The sequence below is a fragment of the Ranitomeya variabilis genome, chromosome 8 (assembly GCF_051348905.1).
Source record: "Ranitomeya variabilis isolate aRanVar5 chromosome 8, aRanVar5.hap1, whole genome shotgun sequence".
NCBI classification, from domain to species: Eukaryota; Metazoa; Chordata; class Amphibia; order Anura; family Dendrobatidae; genus Ranitomeya; species Ranitomeya variabilis.
This window is the reverse complement of record NC_135239.1, coordinates 145812894-145833060: the sequence shown is the minus strand read 5'-3', so window position 1 is coordinate 145833060 and position 20167 is coordinate 145812894. Positions and strand designations below refer to the sequence as shown.

The following is a 20167-nucleotide window of genomic DNA, read 5'->3' as shown; positions in this document are numbered from 1 at the left end:
GTTCAGAGTTTGTTTTCTCGTGTGGATCAACTTGCTGCAAGAGTACAGAGTATCCAAAATTATGTTGTCCAGACTCCGGCTTTAGAGCCTAAAATTCCTACTCCTGATTTGTTTTTTGGGGACAGATCCAAGTTTTTGAACTTTAAAAATAACTGCAAATTGTTTTTTGCTTTGAAACCCCGTTCCTCTGGTGATCCCATTCAGCAGGTTAAAATCGTCATCTCTCTGCTGCGTGGTGACCCTCAGGACTGGGCATTCTCCCTTGAATCAGGGAATCCGGCATTGCTTAATGTAGACGCATTTTTTCAAGCGCTTGGATTATTGTATGACGAACCTAATTCTGTGGATCATGCAGAAAAAACCTTGTTGGCCCTATGTCAGGGTCAGGAAGTGGCAGAATTATACTGCCAGAAATTTAGAAAATGCTGTGCTCACTAAATGGAATGAGGATTCTCTGGCAGCAATTTTCAGAAAGGGTCTTTCTGAAGCCCTTAAAGATGTTATGGTGGGGTTCCCCACGCCTGCTGGTTTGAGTGAATCTATGTCTCTAGCCATTCAGATTGATCGGCGCCTGCGCGAGCGCAAAGTTGTGCACCATATGGCAGTGTTCTCTGAGCGGAGTCCTGAGCCTATGCAATGTGATAGGATTTTGACTAGAGCAGAACGACAGGAATTCAGACGTCAGAATGGGCTGTGTTTTTACTGTGGTGATTCTGCTCATGTTATTTCTGATTGCCCTAAGCGTACTAAGAGGGTCGCTAGGTCTGTTACCATCAGTACTGTACAGCCTAAATTTCTCTTATCTGTGACCCTGATTTGCTCATTATCGTCCTTTTCTGTCATGGCATTTGTGGATTCAGGTGCTGCCCTGAACTTAATGGACTTGGAATTCGCCAGGCGCTGTGGTTTTTCCTTGCAGCCTTTGCAGAGCCCTATTCCTTTGAGGGGGATTGATGCTACACCATTGGCCAAGAATAAACCTCAGTATTGGACTCAGCTGACCATGTGCATGGCTCCAGCACATCAGGAAGATTGCTGTTTTCTGGTGTTGCATAACTTGCATGATGTTGTTGTACTGGGTTTTCCATGGTTACAGGAACATAATCCGGTGCTGGATTGGAAATCTATGTCTGTGACTAGTTGGGGTTGTCAAGGGGTACATTGTGACGTTCCTTTGATGTCAATTTCCTCTTCCCCCTCTTCTGAAGTCCCTGAGTTTTTGTTGGATTTCCAGGATGTATTTGATGAGCCCAAGTCCAGTTCCCTTCCTCCACATAGGGACTGTGATTGTGCTATTAACTTGATTCCTGGCTGTAAGTTCCCTAAGGGCCGACTTTTCAATCTGTCTGTGCCAGAGCATGCCGCCATGCGGAGTTATGTCAAGGAGTCTTTGGAGAAGGGGCATATTCGGCCGTCCTCGTCACCATTGGGAGCGGGATTCTTTTTTGTTGCCAAGAAGGATGGCTCCTTGAGACCCTGTATTGATTATCGCCTTCTTAATAAGATCACGGTCAAATTCTAATACCCTCTACCTTTGCTTTCTGATTTGTTTGCTCGGATTAAGGGGGCTAGTTGGTTTACTAAGATTGACCTTCGAGGGGCATATAATCTTGTTCGTATTAAACAGGGTGACGAATGGAAAACTGCATTTAATATGCCCGAAGGCCATTTTGAATACCTTGTGATGCCTTTCGGGCATTCTAATGCTCCTTCTGTATTTCAGTCCTTCATGCATGATATTTTCCGCAATTATCTTGATAAACTCATGATTGTGTATTTGGATGATATTTTGATTTTTTCCGATGATTGGGAGTCTCATGTGAAGCAGGTCAGGATTGTATTCCAGATCCTTCGTGATAATGCTTTATTTGTGAAGGGGTCTAAGTGCCTATTTGGAGTTCAGAAGGTCTCTTTTTGGGGTTTTATTTTTTCTCCCTCGTCTATAGAAATGGATCCTGTTAAGGTCCAAGCCATTCATGACTGGATTCAACTCACATCGTTGAAGAGCCTTCAGAAATTTTTGGTACCAGAGATTTGGTTGCTAGGTCCTTTTGGTGGCCCTCCTTGTCGCGGGATGTGCGTTCTTTTGTGCAATCCTGTGGGACTTGTGCCCGGGCCAAGCCTTGCTGTTCCCGCGCTAGTGGGTTGCTTTTGCCTTTGCCGGTCCCTGAGAGGCCCTGGACGCATATTTCCATGGATTTTATTTCGGATCTTCCTGTTTCCCAGAAGATGTCTGTTATCTGGGTGGTTTGTGACCGGTTCTCTAAAATGGTCCATTTGGTACCTTTGCCTAAATTGCCTTCCTCCTCTGATTTGGTTCCATTGTTTTTTCAGCATGTGGTTCGTTTGCATGGCATTCCGGAGAATATTGTGTCTGACAGAGGTTCCCAGTTTGTTTCTAGGTTTTGGCGGGCCTTTTGTGCTAGGATGGGCATTGATTTGTGTTTTTCTGCAGCGTTCCATCCTCAGACAAATGGCCAAACTGAGTGAACTAATCAGACCTTGGAAACCTATTTCAGATGCTTTGTGTCTGCTGGTCAGGATGATTGGGTGGCTTTCTTGCCGTTGGCCGAGTTTGCCCTTAATAATCGGGCTAGTTCGGCTACTTTGGTTTCGCCTTTCTTTTGTAATTTTGGTTTTCATCCTCGTTTTTCTTCGGGGCAGGTTGAGCCTTCTGATTGTCCTGGTGTGGATTCTGTGGTGGACAGGTTACAGGAGATTTGGACTCATGTGGTAGACAATTTGACGTTGTCTCAGGAAAAGGCTCAACGTTTTGCTAACCGCCGTCGGTGTGTTTGTCCCCGGCTTCGGGTGGGGGATTTAGTCTGGTTATCTTCTCGTCATGTTCCTATGACGGTTTCTTCCCCTAAGGTCAAACCTCGGTTTATTGGTCTTTATAAGATTTCTGAGATTATCAATCCGGTATCTTTTCGTTTGGCCCTTCCAGCCTCTTTTGCCATCCATAATGTTTTCCATAGATCTTTGTTGCGGAGATATGTGGTGCCCGTTGTTCCCTCTGTGGATCCTCCTGCCCCGGTGTTGGTTGATGGGGAGTTGGAATATGTGGTGGAGAAAATTTTGGATTCTCGTTTTTCGAGGCGGAGGCTTCAGTATCTTGTCAAGTGGAAGGGTTATGGCCAGGAGGATAATTCTTGGGTTGTTGCCTCCGATGTCCATGCCGCCGATTTGGTTCGTGCCTTTCACTTGGCTCGTCCTAATCGGCCTGGGGGCTCTGGTGTGGGTTCGGTGACCCCTCCTCAAGGGGGGGTACTGTTGTGAATTCCGCTCTTGGGCTCCCTCCGGTGGTTGTAAGTGGCACTTTTGTGAGTTCTGCTCTTGGGCTCCCTCCGGTGGATTTAAGTGGAACTGCTGCTCCTTGGATTTAGCAGTCAGCAGCTGCTTCCACTGATCGTCTATTCTGGCTCGGCTATTTATCCTGGCTCTATCCTTCAGCTAGTGCCAGTTGTCAATGGTTCCTGCTTGGATTCACATCTCTCTTGGATTTCCCTGATATTCTGACCAGTTCAGCAAAGATAAGTCCTTGCTTTGTTCTTTTGCTTTCCACTTGTTGTGGACTTAATCGTTCAGCACATTCTATGTTTTTTTTCTAGTCCAGCTTGTCAGTATGGATTTATTCAGTTAAGCTGGAAGCTCTGGGAAGCAGATTTACCCTCCGCTCCTTTAGTCAGGTGTGGAGATTTTTGTAAACTCTGTGGTGGATTTTTCTAGTTTTTAATACTGACCGCACAGCATTCTGTTCTGTTCTATCTATCTAGCTAGATTGGCCTCCTTTGCTACATCCTAGTTTCATTCTGTGTATGTCATTTCCCTCTCCACTCACAGTCAATATTTGTGGGGGGCTGTCTGTCCTTTGGGAATTTTCTTTGGGACAGTTCTGCCTAGCCCACGGTCTAGGAAACAGTTGGCTGTAGGCGTTCGTCACCCCTCCTCCTCCTCGTCCTCCAGCAGAAGCGAGAGCTCGTCCACAGACCGCAGTCGCACAACTACTCCATCCGCAGTTGCCACTGTAGCACACGAGGTGTCCAATTATGGAACAGCTAGTGGCAAGCGTCAGCAGACTGTATTGGCAATGAAGTGTTTTGGCGACAACAGACACACCGCGGAAGTTCTGTCCGAGTTCTTGCAGCAAGAAACTCAGTCATGGCTGGGCACTGTACATCTTGAGGCAGGCAAGGTTGTGAGTGATAACGGAAGGAATTTTATGGCTGCCATAGCCCTTTCACAACTGAAACACATTCCTTGCCTGGCTCACACCTTAAACCTGGTAGTGCAGTGCTTCCTGAAAAGTTATCCGGGGTTACCTGACCTGCTGCTGAAAGTGCGCAGACTTTGCTCTCACATCCGCCGTTCGCCCGTACACTCCAGCCGTATGCAGAACCATCAGCGGTCTTTGAACCTTCCCCAGCATTGCCAAATCATCGACGTTGCAACAAGGTGGAACTCCACACTGCACATGCTTCATAGACTGTGCGAACAGAGGCATGCTGTTATGTATTTGTGGGAGGATACACATACACGGGCAGGCAGTTGGATGGCAGACATGGAGTTGTCAGCTGTGCAGTGGTCGAAGCTCCAAGACCTGTGTCAAGTCCTTCAGTGTTTTGAGGAATGCACACGGCTGGTTAGTGCAGACAACGCCGTCATAAGCATGAGCATCCCCCTAATGCATCTGCTGATGCAAAGTTTGACACACATAAAGGAACAGGCGTCTGCAGCCGAGGACGAGGGAAGCCTTGATGACAGTCAGCCATTGTCTGCTCAGGGAAGTCTACAGGACGAGGTGTTGGGCAAAGAGGAGGAGGACGAGGAGGATGATGGGGATGAGTATTTTTGGGATGAGGAAGCTTCTCAGGGGGCAATAGAAACTGCTGGCGGTGCAAGGCCGGGTTCAGGGTTTTTGAGGGAGACAAGTGACGTTGATTTGCCAGAAAGTGCTCCTCAAACCAGCATATGCACTGAGTTGACAACTGGAACATTGGCCCACATGGCGTATTAAGCCTTGCGTATCCTCAAAAGGGACCCACGCATTATAAAAATGATGACCGATGACGATTACTGGTTGCCTTCTTGATCCTCGCTATAAAGGCAAATTGCAAAATATCATGCCACATGAGAACCTCGAACAGATATTGGCAACCAAACAAGCTACTCTTGTAGACCGTTTGATTCAGGCATTCCCAGCACACAGCGCCGGTGATGGTTCTCACACAAGCTGCAGGGGGCAACAGGGCAGAGGTGTTAGAGGTGCACAAATCAGAAGTGGCGTAGGACAGAGGGGTTTTCTGACCAGGTTGTGGAGTGATTTCGCAATGACCGCAGACATGACAGGTACAGCAGCATCCATTCAAAGTGACAGGAGACAACATTTATCCAGTATGGATACTAACTATTTTTCCTCCATTACCGATGTTCTCCCTCAACCGTCATTCCCCTTTGATTACTGGGCATCCAAAATAGACACCTGGCCTGAATTGGCCGAATATGCATTGCAGGAGCTTGCTTGCCCAGCAGCTAGTGTGCTATCAGAAAGAGTATTCAGTGCTGCTGGTTCAATCCTGACCGAAAAAAGGACTCGTCTGGCTACCCAAAATGTTGATGATCTAACCTTCATTAAAATGAACCACTCATGGATTTCAAATTATTTTGCCCCACCTTTCCCGGCTGACACCTAGCTTTCCTGTAAAAAGGTCTTGCTTTGGGACGGGGGTTACTGACTGTTCCAATCTCTTAATTTGCAGCTGCTGTTTGTCCAGCATACGATATGCTTACACCTCCCTAAATGGCCTAACTCCCCCCACGGGGCCGTGGTCTCGCCGCTTGTCGCAAGCACCCGTCAGAGTGCCGTTTGTCAGAAGAGGTGGGTGTGCCCACTTTTGGTCGACGGCACTGGCACTGGGTCCCTCAGAGTACAATGAAGTGTCTCTGGCTCGTGGTGGCGCGCACCCAACGTCAGACACACCGTTGTAACATGAGGGGCCCTGGGCTTGTACCGCCGGCCAGGAGAGAGTGTCCCCCCCAAGGTCAAACAGTGCTCTACCACTGGCAAAATTATCTGTCGCTGCTCCACCACTGTTTAGTCTATGTGCTGAAATCCTTCAATGCCTGGCACAGACAATAACAATTTGTTGACATGTATGATGCTAGTTAAAATAGTCAGGGGCCCTGTCCTACATTTACACCAGTAAATACTTTGAGCCCAATTACAATGTCTGAAAGTCAGCATAGAAGCACACCCCTGTACCTAAGTATGCCACCCTTTTTTTTTTTTGTTTTGGTTTTTTTTGGGATACATTAACATCAATTTAGGTTTTGGGACTCGGCGTACTTACTGTGTCAGACACTCCTTCCAATTGTCCTCCGCTGACCACACCAATGCTGCCTGTGTACCCCTGCCACCTAATGGAATCGGCATAGAGCCTATTTTATTATTTTAGGCCTAGGAAGTCTGTCTGCGGTCCCTCCTTCCAATTGTCCTCCACTGACCACACCAATGCTGCCTGTGTACCCCTGCCACCTAATGGAAGCTGCATAGAGCCTATTTTATTATTTTAGGCCTAGGAAGTCTGTCTGCGGTCCCTCCTTCCAATTGTCCTCCACTGACCACACCAATGCTGCCTGAGTACCCCTGCCACCTAATGGAAGCTGCATAGAGCCTATTTTATTATTTTAGGCCTAGGAATTCTGTCTGCGGTCCCTCCTTCCAATTGTCCTCCACTGACCACACCAATGCTGCCTGTGTACCCCTGCCACCTAATGGAAGCTGCATAGAGCCTATTTTATTATTTTAGGCCTATAATGTCTGTCTGCAGTCCCTCCTTCAAATTGTCCTCCACTGACTAGACCAATGCTGCCTGTGTAACCCTGCCACCTAATGGAAGCTGCATAGAGCCTATTTTATTATTTTAGGCCTAGGAAGTCTGTCTGCGGTCCCTCCTTCAAATTGTCCTCCACTGACCACACCAATGCTGCCTGTGTACCCCTGCCACTTAATGGAAGCTGCATAGAGCCTATTTTATTATTTTAGGCCTAGGAAGTCTGTCTGCGGTCCCTCCTTCCAATTGTCCTCCGCTGACCACACCAATGCTGCCTGAGTACCCCTGCCACCTAATGGAAGCTGCATAGAGCCTATTTTATTATTTTAGGCCTAGGAAGTCTGTCTGCGGTCCCTCCTTCCAATTGTCCTCCGCTGACCACACCAATGCTGCCTGAGTACCCCTGCCACCTAATGGAAGCTGCATAGAGCCTATTTTATTATTTTAGGCCTAGGAAGTCTGTCTGCCGTCCCTCCTTCCAATTGTCCTCCACTGACCACACCAATGCTGCCTGTGTACCCCTGCCACCTAATGGAAGCTGCATAGAGCCTATTTTATTATTTTAGGCCTAGGAAGTCTGTCTGCGGTCCCTCCTTCAAATTGTCCTCTACTGACCACACCAATGCTGCCTGTGTACCCCTGTATCTAATTTAAAAATGCATAGAGCCAACTGTTTTAGTTAACACATACTACCTTTGTCTGTCTGCGGCGCCACTCAATCACGCTGTCCTCCACTGAAAAAGCTGAACTTCAACCTTCAGGCTCTCATTAAGTAGTTGTTTATATAAGACAGCAGTTGCCCTACTACTTTGGTTGGGGCCTAGTAACGGTGTCTTCCGCTCCTTGGTGTTCTCCTCCAGGTTTCCGTGTCTGAGCTTCAACCTTCAGGCTCTCATTAAGTATTTTTTAATGTCACACTGCAGTTGCCCTACTACTTTGGTTGGGGCCTAGTAACGGTGTCTGCCGCTCCTTGGTGTTCTCCTCCAGGTTTCCTTGTCTGAGCTTCAACCTTCAGGCTGTCATTAAGTACTTTTTAATGTCACACTGCAGTTGCCCTACTACTTTGGTTGGGGCCTAGTAACGGTGTCTGCCGCTCCTTGGTGTTCTCCTCCACTGAACAAAGCAGTGCCGCCTGTTTACTCCTGTTACCAATTTTGAACTTCATTTGGCCCACTTTATTACTTGGGCCTACTAACTGTGTCAGCCTCTCATTACAGTTGTCCTCCACTGAACAAAGCAATGCCACCTGGTTAGTCCTGTTACCAATTTTGAACTGCATTTACAATCCAAAAAAACAAAAACGGAAGTCAAAGTCATATTAATCTTATAAACAAATAAGCTTTATTAAATATTTAAAAACAGAGAATCTGAAGGTTAAAAACTGAATTTCTAACAATGGAGATAACATATGCAAATAAACCGCACATGAATATGTATATGTTAAAGTATATATAGGTGCATGGAACGCCTATTTTAATGATATTTGTCCCCTTTTGTTACTGATATTTTAGATATAGATATAAATTACTCACACATATGGAACTATCCCAACATTGAACAGCAGTGAACATTCCTATGGAGGTGTTGCGGTTGTACACACAGTATAAAGTGCATAGTGCATTATACACAACTATTGCCACCACATGACCTCCACAGCAAGAGCACAACTGCCTATAAGGGAACCCTCTTATTAGCCAGCATACTTATTAGCCCCATACACATATACTACATATATAGGTATTAGGCAAGAGATAAATACATAATATAACTGCGTTACATAACCTAAATGTGCGGTCCTGAGCCCACATATTCATGTGCGGTTTATTTGCATATGTTATCTCCATTGTTAGAAATTCAGTTTTTAACCTTCAGATTCTCTGTTTTTAAATATTTAATAAAGCTTATTTGTTTATAAGATTAATATGACTTTGACTTCCGTTTTTGTTTTTTTTGGATTGTGTTGACTTGATGGAAGTGTCATATATATAGGCCAGCAGCTCTATATATGAAAATTTGAACTGCATTTAGCCTACTTTATTCTTTGGCCCTATATCTGTGTTTCCTCCTCATCCTGCCCATTGCCCAGCCACTGCTAGAGGAGTCTGCTGGTACATTGACCCAGACCACTACATTCCCCTTGCACTCTACACAGACAGAATCTGACCCTGCTGAAAGTAAGGTTCCCCTTCCCGCATGCTATACCACCTTACACAGGGACAAAGAGGAAGGTGCAGATGAAAGTGCAGGTTCCTTCATCAGGTGGGGGGGCATACTTGTTGGCGACATCACTGGCACAGGGCCCCTCAGAGTACGCAAAAGTGTCGCTGCCGGTGGGAGGCGCCCCCGCCGTGCAAACACACCGCTGTACTTTGAGGGGCCCTGTGCCAGTGCCAATGCCAACGAGTGGGCCCCCCCGCTTGCTCAGGATCACAGCACTTGCAAACTTGACATAATTACCTCTCACTGCTCCACCCCCGTGACATAGTCCACGTTTCCTGGGCCCACTAAAAACTTGAACCAGCCCTACCCCCCACAACTTTAGCCAAATGACCCCCAATTTCCAAAGCCTATCTATTATTATAAAGTAAATTAAGATTGACAAGCTTCAGTAACAAGAATGGATGTTTTTGCCATTAAAATGGGCACTGTAGGTGTTTTCCTGGCCTCCACTCACTGCCGACTATGCTTCCCCATTGACTTGCATTAGGTTTCATGTTTCGGTCGATCCCCGACTTTTCGCGATAATCCTCCGACTTCACTCGACTCGACTTTTGACAAAGTCAGGTTTCGCAAAACCCGACTCGACCCCCAAAAAGTAAAAGTCGCTCAACCCTAGTGCTCATCCCTTTCACACGAAGAATAGCATACCTTATAGCCAGATGGTGCGCTACAGAAAAATTAATAACAACGAAGTAACGTTCAAAGAACAAATTGCAGAACTTAAAACTAATTTCTCAAATAGAAATTATCCTCCCAAAATTTTGTCAGTAGCTGAAAGTAGAGTGAGGAAACTTACACAACAGGATTTATTAAAAAATCGTAAGAAATCCACATATTCCCTTATAAAGAAAAAAGAGAATAACAATAAATTTGTATTCACATTTACACATAGCCCAATTGATAAAGAAATTTATGCGGCTATGAATAAAAACTGGCATGTGTTGCAAAATAATAGGGAATTATCAGCCCTGACAGTGAATCACCCAACATTCGCGTATAAGCGCACAAAGAATTTAGGTGATTTACTAGTCAAAAACCGCCTTCTATCGACGGAGAACAATAATTGGTTGAAGAAATTTCAACCCATAGGTAATTATAAATGCGGAAATTGTAGTTTCTGTCACCTTAGACTCCTGGATAATCCCATCCGCATAGGATCCGTTTGTCACACAGTCCGTCAGTTAATCACATGTAAAACCCAGTATGTGGTCTATCTGATCATCTGCCCTTGCCTTTTTTTCTACATCGGCAAGACTATACGCCCGATGGTTAACAGATTTAGAGAACACTTTAACTCAGTATCATCTGGGAAAGGATGCCCCCGCTTTATTAAACACATGCTTGACAAGCATAATGCGAACCCGAATGTACTACGGTTCGCTGGCTTGGAGATAGTAAAAAGCCCACTTAACGGGGGCGATCGCAAGAAATTGTTATTGCAACGTGAGGCTAGGTGGATCATGGAGACCAATGCACAAGGGCCCGTCGGACTGAATGACAAATTGCATATGACTATTTTTCTGTGCAAATTGTATATTTATGGAGTAAGCTTATTTAAAATATGTGATGTCTAATTTAGTACGTCTAAATGTGCTTGTTAACGTTATTTGGAGTTCACAACCAGTTTGGTTTTTAATTACTCACATGTTCACATTAAGTTGTCTAGCTCCCTATATAGGATATGACGTTTTTAGTTGTGCACCTGGACCCGTGGAAGCGCACAAGCGTGAAACGGCCGTCGTCCTTTTCCTCCTCCCCGCACCGCAACTCTCACCAGCCACCTCTCCACATTATGTCTGTTTTTTTGCAACATGAATAAAGGACATTGAATTACAGCAACATTGGGGTGAGTGCCACTTCTATTTCTTCCTTTTATACTTTTTCTTTTTACCTCTGTTAGGTTTCGAGAAACCTCTCGATGTCCTTTTAGGGAGTTAGGTCCGAGATGGTGTTTTTTCTAGCCTGTATAGGGAACAGTTGGGTGCAGGCGCGGTGTTTCTCGTGTTTGAGCATGTACATGTTCATAACACCTTTAAACTATACTTCAAGATCCTGGAACTCTATTTCTGGAAGGAAGAGCAGCCCTTATATTTTTTCAATATTGCATGGCCAAAGCAAGCCAAAAATTTTCTGTGAAATTTCAAACAGTAAAGTCTTGTGATTTTGTGCAATTCTGCTTTTTCATGTTCATAATACCATTAGCTGGACAATCATTACTTTGTTTGGAGCTCAAAAGGAAACAAAATTATGAGGACTGTAATAAACAAGTAGCTACACAAGGATGAGAAATGCGTCCTAAACGACTCCGCATGCTGCCAGCCTCTTTTGTGCCTACTGTGTCCATAGGACTCAGAATATGTTAATATCTTGCTTATTTTCTCCTATCTCTTGGTAGGAGTTTTGGGTTTATCAAGTGAGACAGTTCCTACCGCTACAACTGATACATCACCTGCTTCTATTAGTATCTTCTCAAGTTTGAGAGGCAACAAAGCAGGGTTTAAGCATCATGAGTCCCTGTGGCTCCATTATGAGCTGCAGTGAATCTTGTAGCGCCTCCAGCCTCTGGACACTACGCTGACAGACACAGTAAACCTTCTTGCCACAGCTCGCATTGATGTGCCATCCTGGATGAGCTGCGCTACCTGAGCCACTTGTGTGGGTTGTAGAGTCCGTCTCATGCTCCACGAGTGTGAAAGCACAACCAACATTCAAAAGTGACCAAAACATCAGCCAGAAAGCATTGGTACTGAGATGTGGTCTGTGGTCCCCAAATGCAGAACCACTCCTTTATTGAGTGTGTCTTGATAATTGCCAATAATTTCCATCTATTGTCGATTCCATTTCCACAACAGAATGTGAAATTGATTGTCAGCGTTGCTTCCTAAGTGGACAGTTTGATTTCACAGAAGTTTGATTTACTTGGAGTTATATTCTGTTGTTTAAGTGTTCCCCTTATTTTTTGAGCAGTGTGTGTGTGTATATACTGCATATATATATATATATATATATATATATATATATATATATATATATATATATATATATATACTGTATATATATATATATATATATATATATATATGTAGTACTGCATACAGTATATGTAGTATGGATAGCTGAAACACCCGTTGGGTGGAGGACACAACTCAGTTTTTGGAGTCTACAGCCACAGGCTAGTACTTTGTAAGTGTATATCAGCTTTTGCACTGGCTCTTTTTTCATAAATATATTTATATATACTGTTGTATCTCTTCACCTTGATGCATATGACTGATGTGCAATAGAGACATAATTAAGTGTACGGCATCTCATACTGTACTATATCTGTTGGAACCTATTACTACTGTATATGGAAATAAGACTCCCTATTGACATGTGCTGTTATTATTAAATTTTTGGGTGTGCATCTTTTTGAATACCTGTGGATACCTGTTACCTCCTTGTTCCCCAATAAAATCTTGTATTTTTAATATACTGTACATTGTGCTGTATGGAATCTGTTGGTTGATTGGCCTCCAGCATCAGTTAAAAGCACATGTCACAACATTATTACCAGCAACAGAATGAGATATTATGTTAAAAGTAAGCGTATTGTAAAGTTTTCTATTTCTTATGTTGAACTTCTTTGGGTGGTGGTGGGGGGACAAAGTGCAATAACTCAAATATCAAAAATATAAAAATGGTGTAAATTTTAAAAATTCTTTTGAATTTTGCTAAGTTTAACTCCATACCATTGCTTTTCCGATTTGGATTTTCTAGTACATTTTTCACATCATTTTCTTTCAAGTTTTCTCTGAAGTTGAGGGCACCAATAAAATAGGACACAGATATCTCTAGTGAACTAATGTACCTGCCATAAAAGTAGAGGGCACTGGTTAATATAATTATTTTTTTCACAATTGTTAAAACAACTCTCCAGTTCTGCACACAAATGTCACAATAAATGTATAATGTAAAGTTAAAATAGCATGCCCCTCTGGAGCTTTAACAGTCTGAGGCAAATATCCCCCTGTCTCGGAGCACTAATCTTGCGCTGGTCAATTTAAGAGCAGCGGGATTGTGTCCCAGTCAACGCATAGTATGCATAGAGTAATTTACGGAGTGGGCAATCATTTTACCTAACTGCAGATAAAATCAGTGGAACCACAACAGTAAGGCCATTTTCACATGTTTTTCTGGTGCATGGGCTGCTATTTTTTAAGGATAGATCATGACCCATTACAATGAATATGCCTATTTTCTTGTCCTTTTTTTGCAGACTGAGTGTCTGAAAAAAAAAACAGATATGCCATACTTTCATCCATGTTGTATACTTGACAATTCAAGTCAATAGCCCAGTGAAATATAACGGATAGCACATAGATAACATACCAACGGTCATAGAGCCGCGACTTCAACATTGCCAGATGACAGTTTGAGCCCGCAGCTGTGACTGAAGGTAAAAAGTCTACCTCCGATCACAGGCGTTGGCTGATAGGACTACTACTCCCATCAGAATACACCTGCTGCCGCTAATAACAGCGAGAGTAGGTGTCAGCTGATGGGAGTATTCATCAGCCAGCCGGCGCCTGTGCTAAATATATATATATATATATATATATATATATATATACATATATATATATATATATATATATATATATAAAGGAAAACAGCACGAAAAACTAAAAAAAAGTGGACTTTATTGCCCAAACGGCGTGGCGACGTTTCGGATATAGTATCCTTTCTCAAGCTTGCTGTTTTCCTTTTTTTATTTTTATTTTGAAAACCATTTGAATACTGGTTGGGGAAACTTTGCACATCTTTAAGGTAGTATTTGGTGCTGTTCCAATTTTTTTTTCTCTCTCTCTCTCTCTCTCTCTCTATATATATATATTTTTCTTTTTTAATGATGTCGGGTTCCCCTATAATTTTGATAATCAGCATGGCAAAACTGACAGCTGTGGTCTGAAACCCATAGCTGTCAGCTTTAGCATTGCTGGTTATCAATAATAGAGGGGTCCCCATGCTGTTTAAATAAATTATTTAAAAAAAATTGTGTGGGGTCCACCCCATTCTTGACAACCAGCCTCGCTAAAGCAGACAGATGGTGGCTGGTATTATTAGGCTGGTAAGGGGCCATGGATATTGGCCCCCCAGCCTAAGAACAGCAGCCCACAAACACCCCAGAAAAGGTGCATCCATTAGATGCACCAATTCTGGCGCTTTTCCCAACTCTATCCACTTGACCTGTGGCGGTGGCATGTGGGGTTCATATTTGTGGGGTAGATGTGCGAGAATGCACATCCAGTTGAAGTTTCTGCTGGCATTGGCGGACCCCTGACCTGCCAGGCCTGGTCGCAGCAGCCACCGCTATGACTGCGATTGTTACATTACTACATCTTGCACTCTATGCATGGAGAAGGAGCTTAGGTATCCATGGTTATGACCACTAACACCTAACTACTAGTGATGAGCGAGTATACTCAGTACTCGAGATTTCCCGAGCACTCTCGGTTGTCCTCTGAGTATTTGTAAGTACTCGGAAATTTAGTTTTCTGCGCCACAGCTGAATGATTCACATCTGTTAGCCAGCATAAGTACATGTGGGGGTTGCCTAGCAACCAAGCAACCCCCACATGTACTTATGCTGGCTAACAGTATACTCGCTCATCACTACCACCTACCTGTCCTTATATTAGTGGTCGTAACCATGGACCTAAGCTACTGCAATGCCATGTACATGAGGAAAGCAACTTAGTGAATCAGTAGAATTATACTACATTTCTAATTGGAGGTATTTGCTCATATTATTATTATTACTACCCTCTACTACATATTTGTACAGAATCTTAGAGATGGGACTACAATGTATACATATGGTATACTTTATGTTATATATGTGTGGTCATGCAGCATTTCATACACTTTTTGCTTACCAGTAGCAGGATTCTGTGTGATCGTTTCTTTTGTATATGTATACAGATTCCCACTTAGGCTTGCTTACGTGCCCAAATTTCCAAAAATTATAAAAAAAGTATGCTATTTTCCTGGCTGGGATTAAAATGCGAGTGAGAAATCGTTTATAATCACAAGACAGACCAAAGCTCCCAGCTGAAATTACTGGATAAGCAAATATATTTTTAAACCTGTCAAGGCAAGAAAGAAACAAATAAACATGTCAGATCGTATGTATAGATAATACATGCATAGAAAGCTGAATGCAATAAACCACAACATAAAGTTAGGAGGTAGGCCCATTTATTAAAATATGACATGTGTCATCTTATGTAACTGCAGCGCCCCAGAGTCCTGGTCGTTGCAGTAATGTCGCTCTTCCACCAGGGGGAGTGATATTACATCTGATGGTACTAAAGGAGTTCACCTGACCAGGTATCACAGTCACAAACTACACTTCACACTCCAGTCCACCAGGGGGAGCAAAGGTTCTATTTACTAGACCACTCCTCACACACGGGTAAAACTGGTGGGTTGGATAGGAAGTTATTCAGAAGCTGCCTGGGTTTGACCCAGAGAGGACCTGTCAGGCAGACAGGGGGAGAAGGAGGACAGAGGGTCCCTGTCAGGGGTGGGATCCTCACAGAGGCCAAGCACGAGATAGAACGTTACGGAGCTGCGCCTGCACTTCATTGCGGCAGTATCCTAAGAAAGGACACGAAGCGAAGTATATTGTGGAGAGTGAGAAACGAAGTCACAGCACAAGGAGATAATACCGGGAGGAGTTCTTCCCCAAGATCGGCAGCCTCCTTCTGAGGCGCGTAGCCGGTGGCCGGAACACCGAGGGAGTAATAGGCTCTACGCATTACTTCAGAGACCGGCAGGACAGTTGATTCCAAGTTGGCTGCCCAACCTTAATACCTATGAAGACACGGAGGCAAATTGTGGGAGAGGGGTGTCTCTAGGGTCCCTATAAAATAGCTCCAGGCCTACCCCGTCATACGGGTCGTCCTATCCATACCATCTGGGGGACAGAGAGAGAGAGAACATCAGAAACATCCACGAAAGTTGTGAGGACTATCCCGTGGTGCTCAGCAGGGAGGTACTACAACACACAGGCGCTAGTAGGAAGGCTACTGATTTCCACCTGGATAAGGGAAGTCTGGATGTGCCTTCGGACCGGCTGGATTCAGCCAGCCCTGTGAACGGTACTCTGGACTGTGGACTCTGAAGTCTTCAGTAAAAGGTAAAGAGACTGCAACCTTTGTGTCCTCGTTATTCATTGCGCCTTACAACGTCCACCATCACCACCTACACATCTGGGAAGCCCTGGGGACATACTTCACCTGTGGGAAGGTACACCATCTAGCTGCCATTCCAACACCCCAGCGGACCCCTAGCAGCATCGGTCACTGTGACCGAATACCACAGGTGGCGTCACGAACACCGTACAAACAACCACACCTTTAAGTGGACGCCCCTCAGAAGGGCCATGGACCGGGTCGGGCCACCGTGACATCCCCAGAACCGAGAGAGATAGACCCGGTGCTGAGTACCCCATTGCCCTTGCACGTGGGGGTGCTCCATAACAATAACTTGAAATATCTTTTCCTACCAAGCAATTCTGTTCTAGTTCTTTTGTGACACATTGTAATTTATGTTAATAACAAATACAAGTCGGTATGTTCTGAATTTATTAAAAAAATCCCTGAAATAAAATGAAAACATTTGCACTTTTCCCATCTTCAATGTGTCTGTGGGGCCGGTTTAAGACAAAGTGGAGTTCTGGGCAAAAAAATTAAAGCGGGGCCCCAAATTCTGCACTCAAATAATGATATTACCAGCATGGCCACTAACCCACAGCCTGACTAATAATACATATGACTGATACCTGGCAATCATGCGTAACTCCAGGTATGTGTAGCTCTGACGTCATCAGCTCATGTCACCTCTCGATGCAAAATGAATGATGTCGGACAAACACATTAAGTTTAAGTCAAAAGATTCACTTAAAGGAGTTGTCTGGTGAAAACAAATTATAATCTAACCACAGAATGTGAAAAGTTGTTGATCAGAGGGGGTCTGACCACTGGAATCCATACTGATCGGCAGAACTTTTATCCCCATGAGAATGAAGCGGTAGTGCGGGGCTATGGGGTTGCTGAACTCTGCGCTCAGATTTTTCTGGCAGCCTTAGAAATCATGAATGGATCATTGGTCAGGCATTCCCTGTTCTGACCAAGTCTGGTGCAGTTCCAGAAGTCGGACATCCACCATTTCAGTACCTTATCGTCTATCAGGGGCTGGCTGGGCAGGGTGGCAGAGAGGCAAATGCCCCCAGGCCGCACACCCAGAAGCTGTACAGGGCCGGCCGCCTGATGGCTACGCACAGCAAATTGTGAGCTGCCATGTCCGCTGTACTGTGACGTGGCCGGCAGCGTACACAGCCGCATCACAGTCTATCCGCACACACATCTGCGCCGGGGACATGAGCTGTGCACTGCAGTCTAACCTTGATGGCTGCGCAGCTCCCTCCATGTTCTCTGTACTTCTGGGTCACGCGCCGACATGTCCCAGATGCTGGAAGCAGAGAGGCGCTGCAGGGGAGCAACTGTGTGGTAAGTATGAAAAATGTTTTTGTTTTCTTTAAAAAATGAATTCAATGGGTGAGGGTAACTGCAAGTGATGAAATGGGGGTGTAAGTAGGACTGCACATGATGGAGTAGGGGTAAGTGGGGCTGTACATGATGGAGTGGGGACGCACATGATGACGTGGTGGTAAAGAGGATTGCACATGATGAAGGGGGGAGTGGGGTTGCACATGAAGTGGGGGGTAAGGGGGACTGCACATGATGAAGTGGGAGTGCGGCTGCACATGAAGAAGTGGGGGGAGTGGGGCTGCACATGAAGTGGGGGGTAAGGGGGACTGCACATGATGAATTGGGGGTTAAGGGGGGACTGTACATGATGAAGTGGGGGTAAGGGGGACTGCACATGATGAAGTGGAGGGGTAAGGGGTTCTGCACATTATGAAGTGGGGGTTAAGGGGGACTGCACATGATGAATTGGGGGTAAGGGGGACTGCACATGATGAATTGGGGGTTAAGGGGGCTGCACATGATGAAGTGGGGGTAAGGGGGACTGCACATGATGAAATGGAGGGTAAGGGGGACTGCACATGATGAAGTGTGGGGTTATGGGGGACTGCATATGATGAATTGGGGGTAAGAGGGACTGCACATGATGAATTGGGGGTTAAGGGGGACTGCAGATGATGAAGTGGGGGGTAAGGGGGATGGCACATGATGAAGTGGGTGGGTAAGGGGGACTGCACACAATGAAGTGTGTCTGAGGTGGACTGCACATGATGAAATGGAAGGGGGATAGGGGGTTGCAAATGATGAAGGGGCACTGCAGATGATTTGAGGGGGTGATAGGGGGCAATGGATGAAGTACGGGGACTTCAAATTAAAGTGGGGGGACTGCAAATGATGAAGTGGGGAGGGGACGGACAAATGATCAATTGAAGGGGGGTGGGGAGAGCAAATGATGATCTAGGGGGAGAACAAATAATGAATTTTGAGGGTGGGGGAGTAAATGATGTATTGAATGTGGGGTAGAGCAGTTGATCATTAATAGAGGGTGGGAGAGAAAGACATGACAATGAATTGGGGCTGGAGGGGCATTTACATATAATGGATCGGGGTTAGAGTTAGAGTGGGAGGTACATAGTGGGGGGGCGTTGAGGATGAAGTGAGTGGTAATGAATTGGGGGAAAGAGTACAGGTGCTAATTAATTTATATATTAAATGGGGAAAGTGGCACGTTATAGTTAGTGAATGCACAGTGGTGGATTATAGTTTATATTTGGAATGGTGGTTAATAGGGTTGAGTGAAACGGATCGGTCATTTTCATAAGTCGCCGACTTTTGGCAAAGTCGGGTTTCATGAAACCCGACCCGATCCCTGTGTGGGGTCAGCCATGCGGTACGCGACTTTCGCTCCAAAGTCGCATTTCAATGACGCTAAAAGCGCCATTTCTCAGCCAATGAAGGTGGACGCAGAGTGTGGGCAGCGTGATGACATAGATCTCAGTCCCCACCATCTTAGAGAAGGGCATTGCAGTGATTGGCTTGCTTTCTGCGGCGTCACAGGGGCTATAAAGGGGCGTTCCCGCCGACCGCCATCTTACTGCTGCTGATCTGAGTGTAGGGAGAGGTTGCTGCCGCTTCGTCAGAAGCAGGGATAGTGTTAGGCAGGGTACATTCACCCCCAAACCGCTTGTGCTGTAGCGATTTCCACTGTCCAACACCACCTTTTGTTTGCAGGGCCAGTGGAAGCTACATTTTTTTTTCCTCAGCGCTGTAGCTCATTGGGCTGCCCTAGAAGGCTCCCTGATAGCTGCGTTGCTGTGTGTGTACGCCGCTGTGCAAACCAACTGCTTTTTTCAAAGCACAAATCCTGTTGTTCCTTCCTTTCTGCACAGCTATCTTGTTTGTTTGTCCACACTTTTGTGTGCAGCTGTCCTTTTTATAGCTGCCTGCCATACTTTTCTGAGATTACTGCAGGGAGATAAAGATTGTCAAGTCTGCCTCTGTGCCAGTGCTGTGTGTGGCATCTGTCTCTCATTGTGTGCCACAGAAAACCTAGTGTGTAATACTGGGCCATTTTTTTTTTTTTTCAATCTCCCTGAAAAAAAAAATACATAGTGGGAGATAAAGATTGGCAAGTCTGCCTCTGTGCCAGTGCTGTGTGTGGCATCTGTCTCTCATTGTGTGCCACAGAAAACCTAGTGTGTAATTCTGGGCCATTTTTTTTTTTTGTAATTCTCCCTGAAAAAAAATAAATAAATAGTGGGAGATAAAGATTGGCAAGTCTGCCTCTGTGCCAGTGCTGTGTGTGGCATCTGTCTCTCATTGTGTGCCACAGAAAACCTAGTGTGCAATACTGGGCCATTTTTTTTTTTTTTAATTCTCCCTGAAAAAAAAAAATAGTGGGAGATTAAGACTGGCATTTCTGCTTGAGTGCCGGTCCTGTGTGTGCCATCTGTCTCAAATTATTGGGGCACAGAAAACCTAGTGTGTAACATTGGGCCTGATTTTCCTTTCAGTGTCAGGCACCTATAAAGGTATATATAAATCCTACAGAAGTTTGAGTTCACCTTATAAGTTGTTTTA

The 20167-nt window shown here is 45.0% G+C and overlaps 1 protein-coding gene across 3 annotated transcripts in view; it reads right to left on the bottom strand.

Annotated features, from left to right (window-relative positions):
• GUCY2C (guanylate cyclase 2C) overlaps window positions 1-20167 on the bottom strand; it is a 1047636-nt gene that overhangs the window by 867885 nt on the left and 159584 nt on the right. For all 3 annotated transcript variants that reach the window (XM_077277787.1, XM_077277788.1, XM_077277789.1), the window contains exons 4-5: window positions 14972-15181; window positions 12785-12903 (exon numbers count right to left, since the gene is read on the bottom strand). In XM_077277787.1, the coding sequence (XP_077133902.1) occupies window positions 12785-12903; window positions 14972-15181 (329 nt within the window). The remainder of the gene's footprint in view (window positions 1-12784; window positions 12904-14971; window positions 15182-20167) is intronic.